The following is a 21,466-nucleotide window of genomic DNA, read 5'->3' on the forward strand; positions in this document are numbered from 1 at the left end:
CAACTAAGGCTATAATCAAGCCAAGCTGAGTCGAAAACTTTCAGGCTCGAACTCGATTAAAATTATTCGGGTTCGAGCACGAACTCGGTTTCAACCGAATCTTAAATCAAGCATGAAATTCGGGTCGTAAATAGTCCGGCCGCCTCAAGTTCGGCTCGAAATCTTGAATCAATTCCACCAAATATTGACAAAAACTCGGAGTATGATAGGTTATGCTCGAAATCGCTTCTATTAAATATATAAAATATAAATGAAATATTAAATATTTACATACAAATATATTTATATTAAAAAAAGTATCGGCTCGATGAAACTCGTGAGCCTTATTAGCCGAATAATTTGAAGTTCGAGCTCGACCGTGTAAAAAGAATTACTATTTTGCCCCCATATTTTGATAAATATGATACATAAACATTATAGTATTTTTGATATTTCCAATTGAAACAATCATTGAAACTTGATAGAAAACCATTATTTTCAATGGTAAGAGTGCATTTTAAATTTTATATTCGTGATATAATATAAATTTAAGGATATTCGTTAGCTACCGATGCCTTGCACGGGTAATAACGCTAGCTTACAATTATAATTAGCGTAGAAGTTTAGATTAGAAGATGAGTCAAAATACCTAGGATTATGATCAGAAGAGTAATCAAAATGCAACGAATTGAGTTGAGTTAAAAAAGCCCATTACATAAAAACTTGGAGGGCTTTAGGTATTTTAAAAAAGGGATAGAAATATTTTTAAAGAACCAACGAACGGCTGCAGCAGCAGCAGCAGCAGCAGCACCTCCTCTTTAAACCAACTGATTTCACATTTAAATTCTTCTCTCTAAACTTACAATCTCATTCTCTACAAACTTAGTGTAGGCCTTTTTCTTGTATAATTTTTGTATCTATCGACTGCTCTCCACTATGACACACTTAGTAAGTATCCTCTTTACACCCTTAAATACATACCCACACAGAAATGTACATTTTCTTATGATTGTTGGTTATAGTTTGATTGTAATTTGTAACCCATCTGCTGTTTTCATGAATTTTGCTTCTTTATTGAGATTTGGGATGTTCTTGGTTTTGCTTGATATATTTTTTTTTATGTGTATGTTAAATAATGTTGTTTTGTTTTGTTTTATTGTTGGGTATTCATGAGGCTTGGTTCTGTTGTAGAAAGTTTGGGTCTTTCTCAGTTCTCGACTTGGTTTGAATTGAAATTTGGTTTGTTTTTGCTTGCGAGGATAGTAGGATACCATTATGGTGCTTATGTGAATTGTTGAAATAGTGAGGTTTGAGGAATTTCAGTTAAATGGCATTGGTAATAATTTGATTTTAGGTTGTTTGTTGGTAATTTTTATTGGATGGTTTTGAGTATATTTAGGGGCCATTTGATAAGGCAGGAACGAGTAAGTTTGAACTGGACGACATGGATGGAGTTTTCCAGCTCATTTGTTTGGTCCTCTAAAGTTCTGAACGAACCAAAATTCGTCTGGACGAGTGGATTAAAATTCCTATCTGGAAGGTTCATTCACGACCACGTAGACCAGTAGACTACCAATATGTTTCATAAACATAGGCTGCCTGCTCCCTTTAAAAAATAGTTTTAGATGTTTATATATTAATTAAATAATTAATTAATTAAATCGTACATAGAATTGATCGATATGATCGAACTATTTTAAATACAATATATGCTAAAAATGAATTATTTTTATGATAATTATTGTCATATTTACATGTTTATTGGTAAATTAGAATTTTTAATTAGCGAAGAAGTAGAAAGCAGCTTCAGAATTATTAATTGCCTAAAAATTTAAAAAATTTATGTTATAGATATTATGGCGTTGGACATGTTGAATAAATAATCCCAGTTCTTATTTAAAATAATTAGAAGATTTTAAATTTTAGATATTACATGTTTATTTCACTTTTTAAAGTTTTTAATCTATTCAGAAAATTTGGTTCAGATTTGTCAAATGACTCAAATGAGTAGTTCAGAAATTTGTCTGGTCCAGAAATTTTAAATGTTCAGAAAATATTGTTCAGATTTGTCAAATGACCCCTTAGTGTTAGTTGGATGACGGTTGTTCCCTGGTTGTTTGACAGTGTTTTAAGTAGGTCTGGTGGCTTTATTTTCAAGATATTTTTGAGACTGTAACATTTTGTTCTAGAGAGAAGTGTAGAGAATTATAAATGTGAGATCCTTTTCTTGGAGAGATATTGTGATTCAGGACAAAAGAATATCAACGATAAATTTGGGCGGATTAATCTCTAAAATGCACTACCCCAAGGGTTTTCTGTGGCAGAAGGGCTAATAAATTATGGATCACAATTCACAATCCATGAAAAAGGATTCAATCAATATCGATATAAAAATCGCTTTATATTAATTAAGTCTTATATAATAAGTGGGAACATCATTAATTCGTTATGTAGATAATAATACCTGATTAAATAGCCTAATGAAGCTCGTAAACGATTGGGCTTATTGTAAATAAGATACAAAAGTAAGTATTTCTAATCCCACATATATAATATATATTAATAAAGCATTAGTTTTAAAATAGAAGACTCCTTTTATTTTCATTCCCGTTCCGCATCATTACTCCTTTTATTTTTATTCCCATTCCTCATTATATTGGGTCTTCTATGTAAGATAACCTGTAATTTGATATAAATTTGTCCATTAAATTCAGAAGTCACCGTTACAGTCCTATAAAGCTTTGAAGTGACCGGACTTGACACTTAATTGTGGCCCTTAGATGACATAATTTACTCCTGCCCAAAATATAGGCATGTGGTACTAACTAGAATTAGTAAATTGAGAGCCTGAATGGTTATATCTCTATTTTTGACTGTTTGACTTTGACCTATGCTAAGATAACTTCTGAATGACATATTTAATATAGCTAGCTATAAGTCAAGGAATTTCTCGGTCCTTTCGGTTTCAAACCCATGTCAGTAAAATGATTATTCTCAGACAATTAGTATAATGATAATTAGAACAATCTGCTCCTGAAATTTGGAAAAGATAAAAGAGAAAACAAGAACAGAGATCTATGATTGTGATATTGATCAAGTGGCTGGTAGTGTAATTTTTAAACTGTAAGTCTAAACATACGATGGCAAACAATTTTCCACTGAGGCAATAGTTGAATTATGCTTTTGAAGAGATAGGCCCTAAAATCAACCATTTCTGAAGTTTAAGGAATGCAAACCAATAGATTATCTATACCTGTCATGTCTTGTTTAATGATATGCTAACTACTGCAGCTTATAAAGTTGTTAATGTGTTGCCCCGTGCATCTCATCAAAGTTGTATTGTACATGCCAAAATCAAAAATAGAATCTCACTGGAGTTTAATAAATAATTGTGAGGATGTTTTGCATGTGGCACTTGTATTGCAGAAAGAGATTGTCAGGCAGTATTAAACAATTGATATTATATAAGTCAGATTTATTTTATAATATGATAATACTTATGCTGTTCTGTATATCAGAATATGAAGTCCTACATATGGCTTCAAACTTCTGATGGTACTGTACAAGAAGTAGAACAAGCGGTTGCGCTGTTATGCCCCTATATATGTCATGAAAAGTGCTTGGGAGTTGGATCATCGAAGAACAATCCCATATCTCTGTCTTCGAGAGTTAAACCTGCCTCTTTGAGTTTAATATTTGACTACTGCCGGTTTCATAGAGTACCTGGTCGCTCTAACAAGGTTAGATACGTCTTCTATTGTTTCTTATTGTCATTGTTTATGTTCATTCCTTGCCTTTTTAAGTTTTGGTGAAGTACATAATATATCTTACTTTTTCCTTGTAATAGGTGTGACATGACTAATTGCAACAGGTTGTAATCTATTTAATCTCTTTTGTACGGTTAGGGGGAAGCTTAATCTGTAAAATGTTGAAAAATAATGTTAGAGGCCATGTATTGGACTCCGAAATGTTTTATGCTGTTTATGGTATGTTACAAGGACTCGGCTAGAAATGTTCGACATGGATATGTGTCCATGTATCGGACTCCGAGATATTTTAAAAAACGTGCATGTTTTTGACCTAAGTGTCCAGATCCGTATATGTCGGAGCGTCCGACATAGGTACTTGAGGCAAAATGAAGTGTCCGAGTAACATAAAACATAAAACGAATGGTATCAGGTTAGAGTTAAATATAGTTTCAATACATTTTTGGAAAAATACATGATATATATTCCTAATTAATTTCTTGCTCAAATATCTATGCACACTAGTCTGAATATAATTACTAATTCCTTCCTCATATACCAATAATAAAATAGGAACTCAAACTTCTTCACCCATCTTCATTCATTCATCCTTCTCTTCCATCTGTAGTATGGTTCCATGTTTTTTATTGCAACGTAGCACAACTATACAGTAATGCAGCTAGAAAATTCATATTTATTCTTTCATTTGATTTTTGTGAGATGTTTACTTTTGTAATAGTATGTGACAAAAGACATTGAAAACTTTTAATTAATATAGGTTTGTTCTTTGGATAGGAGCGCAAGATTTTTGACGAGAACTTTCTCAGGAAGGACACATCAGGTCTTTGCGAGTTAGTTAATGCTGCTCACTACCTACAACTGAGGCCTTTGTATGAGAAAATCTGTCAAGCTATTGCACGGAAAATTGAGGACGAATCTCCCGAGGAGATACGGCGTTTGTTTAATTTTCCGGATGATCTAACAGAGGTTTCTTTCTTGCAGTTAATGTACCAAATCTGAAAGTTTATCCCTGCTTTTGACTAATTATATTAATGCAGGAAGAAAAGTTAGAGCCGTGGAAGAACGCACCTGATGACTCACGTATTAGGCTTTTGAATAGACTGTATGCAAAAAAACAGAAAGAACTTAAAGAAGTAAAGACAGTGAAGGTAAGCTTTCTATCAATTTCCATCCTTTTATATGTATGTATTAACCTTGTCTATTTTTAAAAAATTATATGGTACTATATTTTAAATATGTAAATAGTGGACTGTCATCATTATCAGGAAGTTGAGACAGAAGTGAAGGCTCAGGATCACCAAGATAATCGTTCAGTCGATGACCTCGTTTCATTTATTAATGGAGATGGAGGTATATACACCTTTTTCCCTCCTTATCACACCTTTTACTGTCTTAGACATACACTAGATAGACATGTACCCAACTTAGACCCATTTTTATCGTTAACTTGTCTTATATATAAGGTCAGGTTCCACTTAGAACCCTCTTAATCATGGAACCTCAGAAGCTATTCTGCATAACGTAATATTGTGTTTTATTATAAAACATATTCTGCATAATTATTATTTTGAACCTTTCTATAGGAATGAGATAAAGATCTATTTAGTCTATAACTTTTAAAAATATCATTTTTTGAGGAGTTAACTTGTGCCTGAATATTAATCCTTGTAATTCATACTTCTGATGAACCGGATAGCTGTTCAGACTTCAGAGGTTGGTGTGGTTGTCCTTTCAATATTACATGATTTGCTACTTAAAATCCAGATGGTTTACCCTTGGATATGTTAATTAGCGCTGTTTCATAGTAGCAATCAACTGTCAGTAATTTGTTCTTCAATCTGGAAGTAACTCTTTTTCTGCTTGTCTATTTCTTTTAAACAAAGTAAATTTAACTTGTAGCATATATTTTACTTGTTACATATGTTGTTCAGGCATTGGTAAGTAATGTGAAGGTGAACATGTTTGTAAAATTACATACTGTGCATAAATTTTCAGTATTATGAAGTATGCTAAAGTAGAAAAGTACCATAAATATTGGAAGATTGAGTTCATTGGAGTTTTGAAGTATTTTACCTTAAACCTGTTTAATCTGTGTTGGTCTTTTGTCTTATCATCTCATGGGTGTGTTTGTAGTTTGTAAGTATACATTTCACACTCTGTAGAGCTCTGATGTCAATAATCGTTGTATTAGTATTAATTCAAGCAGGGTAATGGCCTTTCTATCACAATTTAAAGTAAAGTGGTCCAAAATATCACAATCCAGGAAAATGGCCATTTGTAGCACACAAAAATGCAACTTAAACTTGCGTTTCTAAAAAATATTCAATACGCAACAATGTGATGCGTTTCCTCCAAAATAATATTAATGTAACGCAAGTTTCAATTGCGTTTATACAGAAAGAAGGAATTGAAAACACATATTTAACATATTCATTGGAAAATCAGAAAGTCCAGTCCAGGCCCAATACCACTGGCCCAATTGCAAACAGTAGTTTTGATAATAAAAAACAATAAACGCATATATAAGCTGCATTTGTGTGTGATAATAAGGGCCATTTTTGTGAATAGTGATATTTTGGACCATTTTACTCTAAATTGTGATTAAAAGGGCCTTTTCTAATTCAAGCATGGCATTGGTCTATACTCTAAGTTTATGGTTAAGCGGCTTACTTTATTTCTCGAAGGAATTTCCTGTAGAGTTTAGTCTCAATAAATTGTTTTCCACCTTGCAAACATAAATATTTTATTAAGTTTACTGTCTTTGCAGATTGTAAGGGAATCGGGACATCTAAAAAGAAAAGGAAGGTCCGTAATAAAAAAGAGGGACGAAATAATGCTCCTTCCAGTCGTCCTTTTACAAATGAAGACTATCTTCTAAATGATGTCATTGAGAACCATGATAAGGTCAACCACCATGATCTTCATTGCGATCTTGTTGGTCATTTTAACCCAGATCTTCCAAAGCATATTGCTTAGTATCATACTTTCAGGTTAAAATATATTTGCATAAATTTAATTGCACCTTAATAATTTTCAGGATTCAAATACTTCAGATGCTTCCTACCATAGTGTTCGGAGTAGTGGTGATCTTTCGTCTTCTCTTAGTGATACATTTTATTTATTGAACACATTAGATGACAGCTTTAGTTTCGAGGATGAGTTTGATGATGGTGATATAGATCCTACTTGGAAGGAAAAGATTGATAGGTAAGTTACTAACTCTTATGGATCCGTTAAACATGCAGTTCGGCACAGCTAAAAATGCATAGAATTCCAATTCAATCAATTTGTATCCTGCTTAATTGTGTGCTATGTATCCTTTTTAAGGTGTCCTTACTTGGCTACACCACAGTCTGCAAGTAGGAAAGCAGTATTTTTTAGGAATGTGGGCAGCTGGTCTTGTTCTCAATAACAATTTTAATTAGCATAGTATTTACCTTTTCTTTTGTTCCATTTTTACGCAGGGAAGTAGAGGAGTTTGCTCGGAGAATAAATTTAAGTTTACGGGACAGAATGCAGGAAATATATAATTCGAGTCAGGAAAGTAGACTAATTCCAGTTTCATTCAAAGGAAACAGATTTAGCATGAAAGGTACCAGTGTCATCTCTTTTTTAGCTGGTCCTTGCATGTTTATAAAAATAATTATAGGATGTCTGGTTGGGCTGAAATTCCTCTTATAAGAATAAGAAATGCTCCCGCAAACAACCTCCAAGTTCAGTCAATCTTTCTGATAATTATTTTACGAATAAATGAGGTTGCTTGATGCAGGACAGGAATCACGGAAAAATGATTCATTATAAGAAAACGATAAAATAGATAACCTGGGTGAATTAACCGCAGAAAAATTACTACCCTGAGGATTTCCCTACTGCAGATGGGAGAATAACTATGGAACACAACCCATAGAGAGACTTAGTTCAATCAAAATATCTCAATAATCAATTCTAATTTTTTGTGGGGATTACATCATTGTATATAGATAGTAGAATACCTAATGAAATAACCTTACGAACTAAATGCTCGTAAAAATTGGGCTTATTTTGAATAAGCTACATATATATAATACTTTTAACCTCACATATAAAACATACAATTAATATTCTGCTAATTTTCCTACTAAATATATTTAAACTATTTACTAATGAAGTCTTCCCAGCAATAGCTGAAACAACTGATTTTGAAATAGTTTGCTTCTCTAAGTTATTATCGATTGGCCAAAGCTGATAGTTGGATTCTGAAAATTTATCAACAAAATCACCGTCTTCTAATTGCAAATAAAGTTAAATTATACCCTCCCAAAAAAAAACTAGGGCGAAAGACTGAGATAAGGTTTTGGTTCAGTGGAACAGAATATAAAATAAGTCGCCTTCTTATCTCTGCTATGTTCCCAAGAATCAAATTCTATTTTTTTTAATATTTCTTTTAAAACCAATCTTTTTTTTATAAAGTATTAATTTCATTTCTGCCTTCTATTTGCTGCAATATTTTTTTTGTATCTTTTCATCTGGTCTTCCAATGTTTCAATCCATGTCATCTTCTACTATGGTTAAGAATCTTAGGAGAAGTAAAATGAAATTAAAAAAAGTCTAATAATGCATTTTTGGATTGGGATTAGGATGTGAATTTAGAAATTTGATAGTTTTTTTCTTCTTTCTTGAGTTGTATGTATACTATGTCAGAAGTCTACTTAGCAATCACACAAGATCTAATTTGTTTTTTGTTCTTATTTCTTCGTGTATATGTTTCATCTTGTTTAAATTTATTGTATCATGTTTTCATAGCAGGATGCGTCTCATTTGCTTTGATAAGTTTTATTTTTGCTAACTATCTGTGATAAGTTTTTGTTTTTTTGGATAATTAGCTGTAATCTTTGTTATCTCGGTCATTCTTGTTATTTGTTGATTTAATAGATTTGAGAAACTGTATATGCCGACTTGGTCACTCTACTCAATCCCCTTGTGCAGATCAAAACTAAGTTACCTGTATACATTACGGCTGTGTGAATGGCTTCTGGAGGAATAATTTCGATTGTAAAGAGGTCGTTGATGTTGTAAACTTGTCATGTAATTTATTTCTTCTCTAACTTAGATGTCGCAAGTATCACAATTAGAACATACAGATCAATCTCCTGTATTCCTATCTAGTTACATGGAATTGGTTGGCAATTTTGCTTCGTATAATTTGATGTTTAGGCATTCCTACCTACATATAGTGATTTTTTTTAATGTTTATTATATATCTTCCGGTACATAACATCAGTCTTTTGTTTAAATAAATTAAAGAAGTATATTAGGTACTGCCTGCGGAACTGTCTAAACCAGAACCAGAAATTTGTTCTCTCCCAAATAATTTTTAGATTGCATTTTGTTAATTTCAAATAATATAAACTATACAAGTCCCTATACATTAAGATCTCTAGAGTAAATCTATACGAGGATGATTCTCCATGCTAACCAAATGTTCCTTGGGAAAATTTATCCCGAACTACTACAAATTTGGAAAAGTTGCTCAAAATCAACATGAAACGGAAGAAAGCATAGAAGATTATAATAATATACCAATCAAATTTAATATGAAGCAAGTTCCTGAAATAAAACTTTGCTGTTGAAACAAAGAGTGATTAACAAACATGACATAAAACGATGAAATTGATAACACAGTAATGTTAACAGCAGAAAAGACTTTGTTGTCGAAATCAAGAGTGATTAAGAAACAGACATAAAAAGATGAAAAAATTAAGGTAGTGGCGCATAGCTTCAACTGTACCTCGGAAATCTGGGAATGTGCACAGCCATCCAAACATAAACTCGTTCTTTCAAGTCGTCTAGAAAGCAGAAATATGCACGTCTCCATGGACGGCTTAGCACTAAAGTTCCAATAAAGGCCCAAAACGTAGTGCTAAAACCAAGTACGACACTTATATAAAGACCCCTCTCATATTCACTGTCTTCTTCATCAACTTCATGCCCTTCGAGTGAAGGTTGGACCTGATCAGCTGGTTCATCTCCAGGACAAATATTTGTGAGTGGTTTACCCCACAGTCCAGTGTTTCCTTTATAAGTTGAGATACTGAATCCCTGGAGTTAAGTACCAGACGGAATTCTTCCTGAAAAGTTGTTGTTTGAGAGATTTAAGAATGCAAGAAAACTTAATCCCGACATGCTTTGAGGAATTTCACCTGTAAATTTATTCATCGACAAGTCTAAGCTTTCTAACACTTTCATTTGGCCAATCTCCAGCGGAACATTTCCATAAAGCCCATTTCCTGACAAGTTCAGTCCCTTAAGTTCTAGAAGTCTGGTTATCCCTACAGGAATTTCTCCAGTCAATTTATTTGTTGAAAGATCGATCATCTTCAGATATGCAAAATTTCTTCCATACTCAAACTCCTGTCCCTTCCATCTTGCTAATACATCATCATAGTAATAACTATTGCTTGGACTTTGTGCTTCTGCTGGAGCACTTGGAAATTCTGATGGAATAACTGAATCAGTAAATAAATTTGTGGAGGAGTACATATGCCCTGCAGCTTCAGTTCCTTTCTGAGTCATGGCAGTAAAATTACTGAAGCATGAAGGAATAGTTCCGAAAATTCTGTTTATTGACAAATCCAAGAAATGAAGATTCTGTAGATGACATATTTCATAAGGTATGCTTCCATAGAATTGATTCGATTTCAGGATTAGACCATACAACTGCACTAGGTCCTCTCCAATCCATGAAGGTAGCTTTCCTGATAGCTTATTTGACCCAAAATCTACAAAACCAAGGTTGCTGCAGTTTCTTAAAGATACAGGCACTTCACCATAGAGCTCATTGTTCCGCAGAATTAGTGTCTCAAGAGAAACTAGATGACCTATTGACTTTGGAATTGTACCAGAAAAACTGTTATATCCCAAGTTAAGAAACACTAGGCCTTGAAAGTACATCCAGTTATCAGGAAGTGTACTAAACAATTGGTTATGTGAGATGTCGAGAAACCTTATAGATATATCCTTAACAACTGATAGGGAAAGGAGTGTTCCTGAAAACTTGTTTCGAGATAGAATCATTTTTGAACACTTAGTGGGAATTGGGGGTAGTGGTCCATCAAAGTAATTTGAACTCAAATCCATCTCTGTAATATGACCATATTTCCAGGAAAACTTACCCCTAATTTGGTTGGAAGACATATTTAACAGCTACAAGCTGCTTGAGATGTTCCAGAACCATATGGGGATGGTATCTGAAATTTGGCCGTTAGAGATATCAAGTTGATTAAGGTACATTTGATTTTTTATCCAGTTAGGGAATTTGGGCCCCAATTTGCATGATGTCAAAGAAAGTTCCCGAAGCTGGAAAGGAGGAAGCCATTCTGAGCTGAACTCAAATGTCAGAGAATTAAAGGACGTCCTCATATACTCTAAACTTGAGAGATTGAACAAATGTGCCTCAGAGATTGTACTTCGGATAGAGTTCATTGAAAGATCCAGTTCTATAAGACTGGAGAGTCGTCCGATCGACTGAGTTTCCCATTCTGTAAGTCTATTCTCACCAAGTCGTAATTCTCGCAAAGATGTACATCCAGTAAAATCAGGAAGACTCCCAGAAAACTCATTACCATTAAGACATAGTGATTCCAAAGATGAAAATACCATAAAATCAGGTAAAGAGCCTCTAAGATGATTACTGGACAAATCCAATAATACTATAGCTGAATAGTGCTAAAAAACTATCGGTAGATATCCATTTAACTTATTGGAGCCTGCTTTCAATTTTTTAAGGGATGAAAGTAGTGTAATATCAGGCAGTGATCCAGTAAGTTGGTTTTTAGATATCGACAATTCTTGTAAAAAAGCTAAAGGTCCAAGTAAAATATCTTCAAGGTTTCCAGTTAGATTGTTGGAACTGAAATCCGCAACTCGCAAGCTAGATAATTTACTGAAGGATTTAGGAAGCACACCATTAAGTTGATTTGCAGAGAGATCGAGATAAGTTAGAGCAGTCATGAGAGAAAAAGTTAATGGAATTGGACCAGTCAAGAGGTTGTGATCAAGATTAAGATGAGTTATAGCAGTCATATGACCACCAAAAGACAGGGGAATTCTACCTACTAACGCGTTATAACTCAGGTCTAGTACTTGCAGACTGCCATTCAAGTGAGAAAGCCAATAAAAAATGGATGAATTGATGTGATTTCCTTGGAGATGAAGAGCAGAAAGAGAGGTAGAGAAATTGCTTAAAGTTGAAGATGGAGCAGAGAGGTTACAGTAATTTAATTGCAGAACTGATATGTTAGGGATTCTTTGGATAAAGCTTACCCAAACACTGGGATGGGGAATGCTGACATAACTAAAATCAAGGTGTACCAAAGCATGTAGGTTAAACAACCACTCAAAGTTGTCACTAGATGTTAGAAAATTATTTCCTAGGTCAAGATGCTGCAACTTCAAGAGGTTTTCAAGCTCTTGAGGAATAACCCCTGAAAAGCGATTACTGGAAAGATCAAGGTATATTAAGTGGTTGAGTGAGCCGATGAACTTCGGGACAGGACCATAGAAACTATTCTGGCTAAGACTCAAGTATTGCAAGTTGGCGAGCTTTCCAAACTGGTTTGGAATTGGCCCCTTTATATAAGTACGTGACAAATCAAGGTGAACTAACCTTGTGAGAGAACCGATGAATTTGGGAACTGTCAGTTCTCCGAAGAATGTGCCACTGAGGTCCAAGTACTTGAGATACGATAAATTAAGCAACGAATGGCTGATACTAACATCGCTTCGAAACATGTAAGGTGGGGTGGCAGGATAAGAAATATCAAGGTGAGTTACATGACCAGTGAGATCATCGCAGCTAACACCTTTCCATTTACAGCATTCTTCTTCTTCGTTCTTCCATGAAAGAAGAAGATCTTGTCTCTGTGTACCACTAATAACTCCTTGTTTAAACACCAGTAGAGATTTTCTCTCCATCTCAAAGCACCTCACTGTCTTTTCATTTTTGGAAAAGGATTCTGATCCAAAGGACAATGTTTTCATGCATAGTAAAAAAATTACAACAACTAATACATGCAACGGATAAACTGCATTAATCATTATGGTAACTGTACTTAGAAATCAATAGGCAAAATGAAAGCAAATTAATCACAAGAACTGCACGTAAAAATTTGATTGTCAAATGGCGTATCTGCTTGCCTAATTACAAAGTTGTATGTTCATATATCAGGCAGAAGTAGAGAGGGAACTTGGACCACAACTGATCAGATCTCTGAAAGTCTCTGGATGTGGCCGCTATAATTGAAATTTGAAAGTCTTGGAGTCAACTTTAAAGCAAACAAACAAAATCGTCTACTGACAAGTGACAAGTGCATCCATCCACCAAGCTAATCAAGCAACACTACAATTGCTCGACATTGTCAAATGTATCTGCTAAAAAGCAAATATTCTACTATATTATATATATATATATAGAGGGTGCACTTCCACAGGCTCAGGTGGGTTCTAGCAACCACCTGCTGCACTAAGGCACAACCCCACAATGCTTCATTGCGGCAACCCCTCAATGCTTTATTGCGGGTAGCAACAATGTGTCAATGCGCCCGCTACATAATTAATATATTTTTCAAAGTTTAATATTAGTTTTGTTTTAAAATAATTGTAAAATAATAGATAATAAATATATAAATAATTTTAGTTCCTCTTTAAATTTATAATTTATTTCTTTATTGGTTATTATGTTTTTATTTTATATTTACTATTTATATTAATAAATTCTTTATTTTAACAAATTATTACTTAAAATTATGAAAGTACAAAACTGTCCGCTTTATTTTTTCTAATTTATTTTTTTTGTTAAAAATGAATTTTTAAATGTTTTTTCGAACTTATATTTTGATATTTTTGAATTATTATTTTAAACTAAAATATTTAAATTAAATATTGAATTTAAATTTTTTGAGTGAAAATGTATTTTTTTAATTATTTGTTCGAGACAGTATTTTCGAATTTTTATTATAACGGAATATTGTGAGTTTTATGTTTTTTTTAAAATTATTATATGAATTTTAAAATTTTTTGTGTGCAAATAAAATTAAATTGAATTATCTATTTGAAATAATAAATAATTACAGTTATTTTAGTTAAAAATAAATAATATTATCAATTTTATTAATAAAATTTAATATTATTAATTTTATTCTTTTTTGTGTTATCAACCTTATTTTTTTGTGCAAATATTAAATCAAATTCTTATTTTTCGAGTTAAAATTTTTAATTCAATTATATTTTCGAATATCAATATTAATCAGGTAAAATTATAAATTCAAAATAATATTAGTAATAATCATATATTTTTTTGTGAATCAATATCATTTTTTGTGCCAATATTAATAAAAATTGACCTGTAAAACGTTGAAAAATTTGACTGATCTACCGCAATTGCACATTGCGGCGGAACAGGTTGCCGCTTTGAAGCATTGCGGCAGGGTTCCTGCCGCAATGTGTAATTGCGGAGATCAGTCAACAATCTCCCCTTCAACTTTCGTAACATGTTTTTATTGAAAATGTGGAAAATTAAAAAAATAAAATTTTATCGATTTTTCGTTACGGTATAAAATATAAAACAATTCAGCTGCTAGAATGTTAAACATTTTTTCATGACAAATAAAATTTTTAGCAATAAACATTTCTTCTGAAGACGCACCTTTCGATCAATAAACAATTTTAGCAATACTCTATTCATACATTTCAGTTACTATCTTCGGTTTTTTATTTTTTCATTAAAACTAATATTTTAATTATTTTTCCAATTATATATTTAATTTATTTTTAAATTTTTAACTCATTATATAATTGATAATAAATGGGAAGTAGTAATAAAATTAGAAAATATAAAACAAATTGTTGTTAAATTTAATTATATATTTTCTAAATCCGTTATTATTGAAAAAAATTAATTCATTGAAATATGATTTTTTGTTATTTTAAAAATTAAATCAAAACAGGCCTCCTGCCGCATTGTTTCATTACGGCAGGTACCCCCGCAATGGGAGTTGTAGACCAAAACCCTATATATATTTCTTCTGAAACGTACATTTGATTCAACAAATATTAAAATATTGGTAGGTTCATTATTCATAAAGGTTTATATGTATATTTAAATTGTAAATCTCTCGGTGAGTATATAATAAGCATGCAATTTATTATAGTATATGGAAAATGCGGAGAGAAGCACTGCACATGTAGTGCCATAATGTTACAATCAAATTTCCTATTATAAATGATCGTTACGTACAATTATAAGAGAATACGGATCTAATGTTAACCGTGAAAAAAAAATCCTAATGTAATTGTTTGCTTTGTTGGGAATCTGTCCCGATTTTCAACGTCTGCGGAAGCATTTTGTATATTCTATGTGCTCATATCCATAAATATTATGATGATAATGGAAACAATAAACCAACAATATAGTAAAAGATACGAGATTTGAACGTTGTTCGGCAAGCCTACATCCATAACAACTTCACTAGATAAACATAGATTATAATATTAGGATATGCGAACCTTAATTCTACACTCAAATTCAGTCTAACATATCTATTATGTATACCCCTCACTCACTGAAGTGTTTTTCTCAAAACCTCCTCATATCACTATTTCCCAACAACCTTTCCTTCCCTCCCTTTTAACCCCGGATAGTGCCACACAACCAGAAAGCCTCCTCCTGCAGGAGGACTGCAGCCGACCAAAATATCCTAAGAAATAGTTTAGGCACTGGAACCTTCTATCCCGACACTTTCTAATAATAAGTTAAGCTCGCTCTCATACTAAACGGACTATCGAGCAGCTATAAAAGGAGAAAGAAAAAAAAGGTGTAATTACAAGTGAAAGGGATAAGGGTTATTTATATGGGAGAAAAGTGGGTGTCCCTTTTTTCTTATCAATATGGGACAAAGAGTGAAAGTGAGGAAATTAGGTTTTAGACTTAAAAGCCAGCAATCCCCCCCTCCGAACTTTCAACTCTTTCTTCCTTGTTTCCTTCATAAAAAACACTTCAACCACAGAGATTTCCAAAACTCCCCCTGAAGGGTTTTTAGCACATAAACGCAACGAAAACGTAAATTTAAATCTTAAAAAAAATCGAAACCCTCCGCAGGATCCATGCGAAAAATAATATTTAATTCGTAGTTCAATATGTTTACCTTAAGAAACTTTACGTTAATGGAAAGATGGAGGTCTTTAATAGCGATCCAAGAACGATGAACGGAAATCCCTAGCAGCTGCTCCTCAAGTGTGAAGCACTTCACCGGTATCCACCAAGAGTACAATGTGATGGAGGAGGAAGAGGTTGAGAGAATTAGTTGCCTCCCTCTTGTTCTACTTTAAAATTAGGGTTAATTATTTTGGGTTGAGGCAAATAGGGTTTATAATAGTATGTTTATAGGCAAAATTTTCAGCTAAAATTTTTCCATAAAATATTATTATTATTAACCCTTTAATTGATTATTCTTATTAACCAATTAACTAATAATTAAAACACCTTTTAATCATTAATCCCTTTTCTAAACACTTTAGAAAAATAATTCTCTCACTTGATTTAATTTCCAAAATTAAATTCTTAATTAATAATATTAAGAATTAATTAAATCTCATTTAATCAATTATTAAATCTGCTAATTAATTATTTATTTCACAAATAAATAATTACCAGCCATTATTAATTAATTCCTCCACCATTAAATCTTTCTCTTTTATGGTGTGACCCTGTAGGTTCAATATTAAGCCGGTAGTAGAAATAAATAATAATAAAACTATTTTATCATTATTTATATAAATTCTCTAATTCATTAAATATGATTAATTAATAAATTAATCATATTTATTCTACATCGTGAGGGATACTTCTCAGCATATCGCGACTTTCCGGATAATACGAATTCACTGCTTAGAATACCAAGAACCTATTCAGTGAGTAGTTACCGTACAATCAATTCCTTCTACCCTGCAATGTCACGATTAAATACAAGGCAAGGAACTTGTGTCAAGCCTATCTTATTTAATCATTTTCTTTCCCATTCACTGTGCTTAGTTCTATTTAATGTAAATTAGAAACTCCTTTCTAATTTCATTCACTCTGGCCAGAGATTCCTGAACTAGCATAAGTGGATCAGTATTGAACATTCTCTTCCTTCACAGGAAGGGGTAGATCCTTTATTGATCATACACTATCTTCGTGTACAAATTCCTATACCCAGTAGAGCCCTTATATTTGTCCCTGGAGACTAAGAACTAAACCAAATCATAGTTCATTGTACACAAGATGACTATGATGACCTCAAGTCTAAGGATACTTGTACAACTATCACTATGTGAACAACTGCTGACACGTGAGAGAACTCCATCAGTTGTTCAGCTGTGTGAGTCATGTTCAGTGAACTTATTCTATAATAAGCACCTACATACTAGCTATAATGTCACCACACAAATGTCTATGAGAACAGACATCCTTCATAATGAAGCAAGCATAGTATGGACCGATCTTTGCGGATTACTAATTACCAGTTAGTAATCCTACGACCAGGAAATATTTAAGTTTAGAGTTATCATCTTTTAGGTCTCATAATTATGATATCATCATAATCCATAAAAAGCTTTACTCTAAACTATGGTATATCTTATTTAAACACTTAAATAGATAAAGCCCGCAATAAAACCAAAACAAGTCTTTTATTAATATCAATGAAATCAAAACAGATTACATAAAAGTTATTCCTAAATCATCATACATGATTGGACTTAGGACACATCTCTTTCAATCTCCCACTTTTACTAAAGCCAATCACTCTGGTATCTAATACCCATCTTGTCTTTATGACGAATAAAGTGACTTTAAGAAAGTGGCTTTGTGAGTGGGTCTGCTACGTTGTTATATGTGTCAACTCTCTTGACGTCTCCTCTTTCAATACAATACAAGAAATGTTACCGCGCTCCCATAATCTTTTTGTAGACACATGGTTCATCTATGTTTTTGATAAAACCAAACTCTTTGATTGTCTCATCAAAACGGATGTTCCATCTATGAGAAGCTTGCTTTAAACCATATATGGTTCGCAGTAGCTTACACACCAGGTGTTCATTTCCCTTGGAAAGAAAACCCTCTGGATGTGTCATATACACTTCCTCTTCAAGTTTCCCATTGAGGAAGGCCGTTTTCACGTCCATTTGCCAGATCTCATAGTCGTAGTAAGCAGCAATCGCAAGCAAAATCCGAATTGATTTTAACAGGGCTACAGGAAAAAAAGTTTCATCAAAGTCAATCCCTTGCCTTTGTCTGAATCCTTTTGCCACGAGTCTGGCCTTATAGGTCTCCACCTGCCCATCTACTCCAATCTTTCTTTTGTATACCCACTTGCACCCAATAGGCTTAACACCTTCAGGCGCCTCAACCAGAGTCCATACTTGGTTGGTATACATAGATTCCATTTCGGATTTCATGGCACTATGCCATTACTCTGAGTCAAAACTACTCATAGCCTCATTATAGGTCACAGGGCCGTCATCATCAATGATTGACAACTCATTGTCATTCTCAATGACAAGGCCATAATACCTCTCAGGTTGGCGAGACACTCTCCCTGACCTACGAATGGGCTGTTCCACAGAAGGTTTGTTCAGTCTGAACAGGTGTTTCCACTTGATCCGTAGTAGTTTGTGCTTCTTGAACTTCATCAAGTTCAATTTTTCTCCCACTGTTTCCTTCAAGGATAAACTGCTTTTCCATGAAGGTAGCATGTCTGGAGACAAACACCCGATGATCGGTGTAAAAGTAATACCTTAAAGTCTCTTTAAGATATCCCACAAAATTACATTTTACAGATCGAGATTCCAGCTTATCTGGGTCAACTTTCTTGACATAAGCTGGACATCCCCAAATCTTAACGTGTTTAAGACTCGGTTTCCTTTCTTTCCATATCTCATATGGAGTTTGAGGAACAGATTTGGAAGGCACCTTATTCAGTAAATATGCTGAGGTTTCCAATGCATAACCCCACATGAATACTGGAAGATTCGCATAGCTCATCATGGACCGAACCATGTCTAACAAAGTTCAATTTCTCCTTTCAGATACCCCATTCAACTGTGGAGTATATGGAGGAATCCACTGAGAGACTATACCATTTTCTTTGAGATAAGCTAGAAACTCTCCATTCAAGTATTCACCACCTCGATCTGATCAAAGAGTTATAATACTATGTTTGGTTTGTTTCTCCACTTCATACTTATATTCTTTGAACTTTTGAAAGGCTTCACACTTGTGTTTCATCAAATATGTCTGAATCTAGATCGATCATCTATGAAAGCAATGAAGTATGAAAATCCACCCATGGCTTGCGTAGACATTGGTCCACATACATCTATGTGTACCAATCCTAGCAAATCTGCAGCCCTCTCTCCATGTCCACTAAATGGAGATTTGCTTATTTTACCCAATAGACAAGACTCGCATGTAGGATATGATTCAAAATCAAAGGGGTCAAGTAACCCTCCCTTATGCAATGTCCGCAGTCTATTTTCACTAAAATGACCAAGTCCGCAGTGCCACAAGAAAGTGAGATTTTCATCATCCCTTTTTCTTTTATCAATATATTCAATTTGTAGTAAATTATGCTCTACGTCACATACATACAGACCATTATTTAAAATACCATTTCCATAAAGAACGTTATCTCTAAGAATTGAACATTTATTATTCTGAATAACAAATTTCTTCAATACACTTTCCAAAGTGTTTGCCAACTGCACTAAATCCAATATTCACAACATCACTTCCACTCTGCAGTATATTGGTCTTGCGGTTGTTTTCAATCAAAGGATCAATTTTGGCAAATTACTTTTACCCATTCTTCTGAGACGTCTCACTGCAGCTTTGCGTGATCATTCTACGAATCGTAAGGTTTCTTGCTACTACGCTCGATTTCTCATGCTTATAGCAGAACATCTTCTCACACCTGAGCATAAGGCTCTTTCTGCTAACTCATCAGTAGCTGAACCCCCTCCGGTAAGCAAAAAGATCTACACCCGCCAAGAGACAACCTTTAAATTCATGCAAGTTCTAGTACTTGTATCTGCTTTCATGGCCACCTTCATTCCTTTACCAATTTTTAATCTTCCCGGTCATGAACAACAAACTCAACCTCCAGTGGTTCAAGCCACCCAGGCACAAACATCAGATGCTCTTCCACTACAGGTAATAATTCCTCACTCTCAACCTATTCCTACTTCTGATGTAAGACCCCCAGTGGTTGATAGGGCTGACCATGAAGTTGTAGAACCACAGCTTCAATCCCAGGTCATAGAGCCAAACACAGAGTCACAACCTATCTCAAACTCTCCCCCACTATCAAAAATGTTACCGAGAAGGTTAGTAGGAAGTAGTGTGTTTTTAGAAGTGAATGAACCCTCAGCTCTGCCTCCTCCCAAGAAGAGAAGAACATTTACTAAGGCATCTGAAAGCCCATCCTTGTCCTCCCAACATGACATGGACTTTGAAATGGCCACTGAACAGTTACTAGAGACATTCTCTCAACATGATGAATCTATTGAAATTCGCCATAGGGCCATTGAATCTTGTACTGAGTCAAGCACACTTCCATTACTCACAATGGAAGCATACATACCAATAGATGACACTCAGGACACAGAGAGAGGAGTGCACATTGAGTCGGTTACAGTGCCTGCCATAGTTACGGCAGAAGAGCAGTCACATGCTTCAGAGGGAAAATCTGACTCTCAGCCACCTCTAATAGAGTCATTTTCTCCCCTCCCAGATCCAACACCTCTGGCTCCCTCACAGAATTCTCCACTCACAGATTTATCTGGAGAAAGTGGAGGGCAACTCGGTCAGTCTATCCCTGAAGCAATTCCGACATCAGTTTCCCATGAAAAGATAGACTTGGCTGAGGATCGGGACTCGCGAATTCCCATTGCACCACTGACCTCTCTTGAAGAGGCTAGGGTGATTTCAATTGCAGGTACAGAAGATCAGCAACAGGATGGCTCCTCACGAGCAATTATATTGAGAGAAACACAAGCACGTGAGATGAGTGAACCAGGAACGAGAGATATTCAGGTGAGCGCACACACATACACAAACACTGAAAACCTGTTATCTCAGATTGCTACTCTGAAAGAACAACTTGCTAAAAGTCAGGCTGAGGCTCAAACATTCAAATCACAAGTGGTTGAACGGTCTTCTTCTTCCACCTCTGTCAACAATCAGCTGGCATTCATCAGGAATGATATCTCAAATTTGAAGACCACTGTGATACCGAAGCTTAACTCCATTCAGGAATCTCCAACTTTATCAGCCGAAGACATTTTAAACCTCTACTCTATCCATACAAGAATGAACTTTCTTGAAGATCTGATTGAAATGAACCATTCACTGGACTCCTCCAAATTCCTAAAGATAGAAAAGGGCATGGAACATCTCAATGAAGGGATGAAGCACTTGTATTTTATGATTAAAAATTCTCACTGCCCTAATGAAGTGTAAATGACCTTCTTTGAAGGGCCTTCTGGTGGAGGCTCAGGCTCTGGAGGTAATGGAGGTCATGAAGGGTTTAAAGGGAAATATGTAGAGGATTACTCAACCAAGGGGGAGAAGCAGGGGAGAAGTGCAAAAGGAAAAGAAAAAGATTCTTCTGTTGGAGAGACAAGGAAGTCTGATGATGTCTACTATA

At 34.3% G+C, this 21,466-nt stretch overlaps 1 protein-coding gene and 1 pseudogene across 2 annotated transcripts; one reads left to right on the forward strand and one right to left on the reverse strand.

Moving 5' to 3' along the window:
* Positions 1–699: 699 nt before the first annotated feature.
* On the forward strand, positions 700–8,987 carry LOC141724114 (SKP1-like protein 21). Of its 2 annotated transcripts, none has more exons than XM_074526110.1 (9): positions 700–927; positions 3,498–3,719; positions 4,521–4,712; positions 4,784–4,894; positions 5,012–5,096; positions 6,514–6,680; positions 6,784–6,953; positions 7,211–7,338; positions 8,712–8,987. In XM_074526110.1, the coding sequence occupies exons 1-9, from the start codon at positions 916–918 to the stop codon at positions 8,720–8,722; spliced, it is 1,098 nt and encodes a 365-aa protein (XP_074382211.1). In that variant the 5' UTR covers positions 700–915; the 3' UTR covers positions 8,723–8,987. The 2 variants fall into 2 exon arrangements, with proteins under 2 accessions (XP_074382211.1, XP_074382212.1); XM_074526111.1 differs by having other exon boundaries at positions 705–927; positions 6,514–6,650.
* A 516-nt stretch (positions 8,988–9,503) lies between these two features.
* Positions 9,504–13,138, reverse strand: LOC141660142 (receptor-like protein EIX2; annotated as a pseudogene).
* Between the last annotated feature and the right edge of the window lie 8,328 nt (positions 13,139–21,466).

This window comes from Apium graveolens, chromosome 5, assembly GCF_009905375.1.
Source record: "Apium graveolens cultivar Ventura chromosome 5, ASM990537v1, whole genome shotgun sequence".
Taxonomy (NCBI): Eukaryota; Viridiplantae; Streptophyta; class Magnoliopsida; order Apiales; family Apiaceae; genus Apium; species Apium graveolens.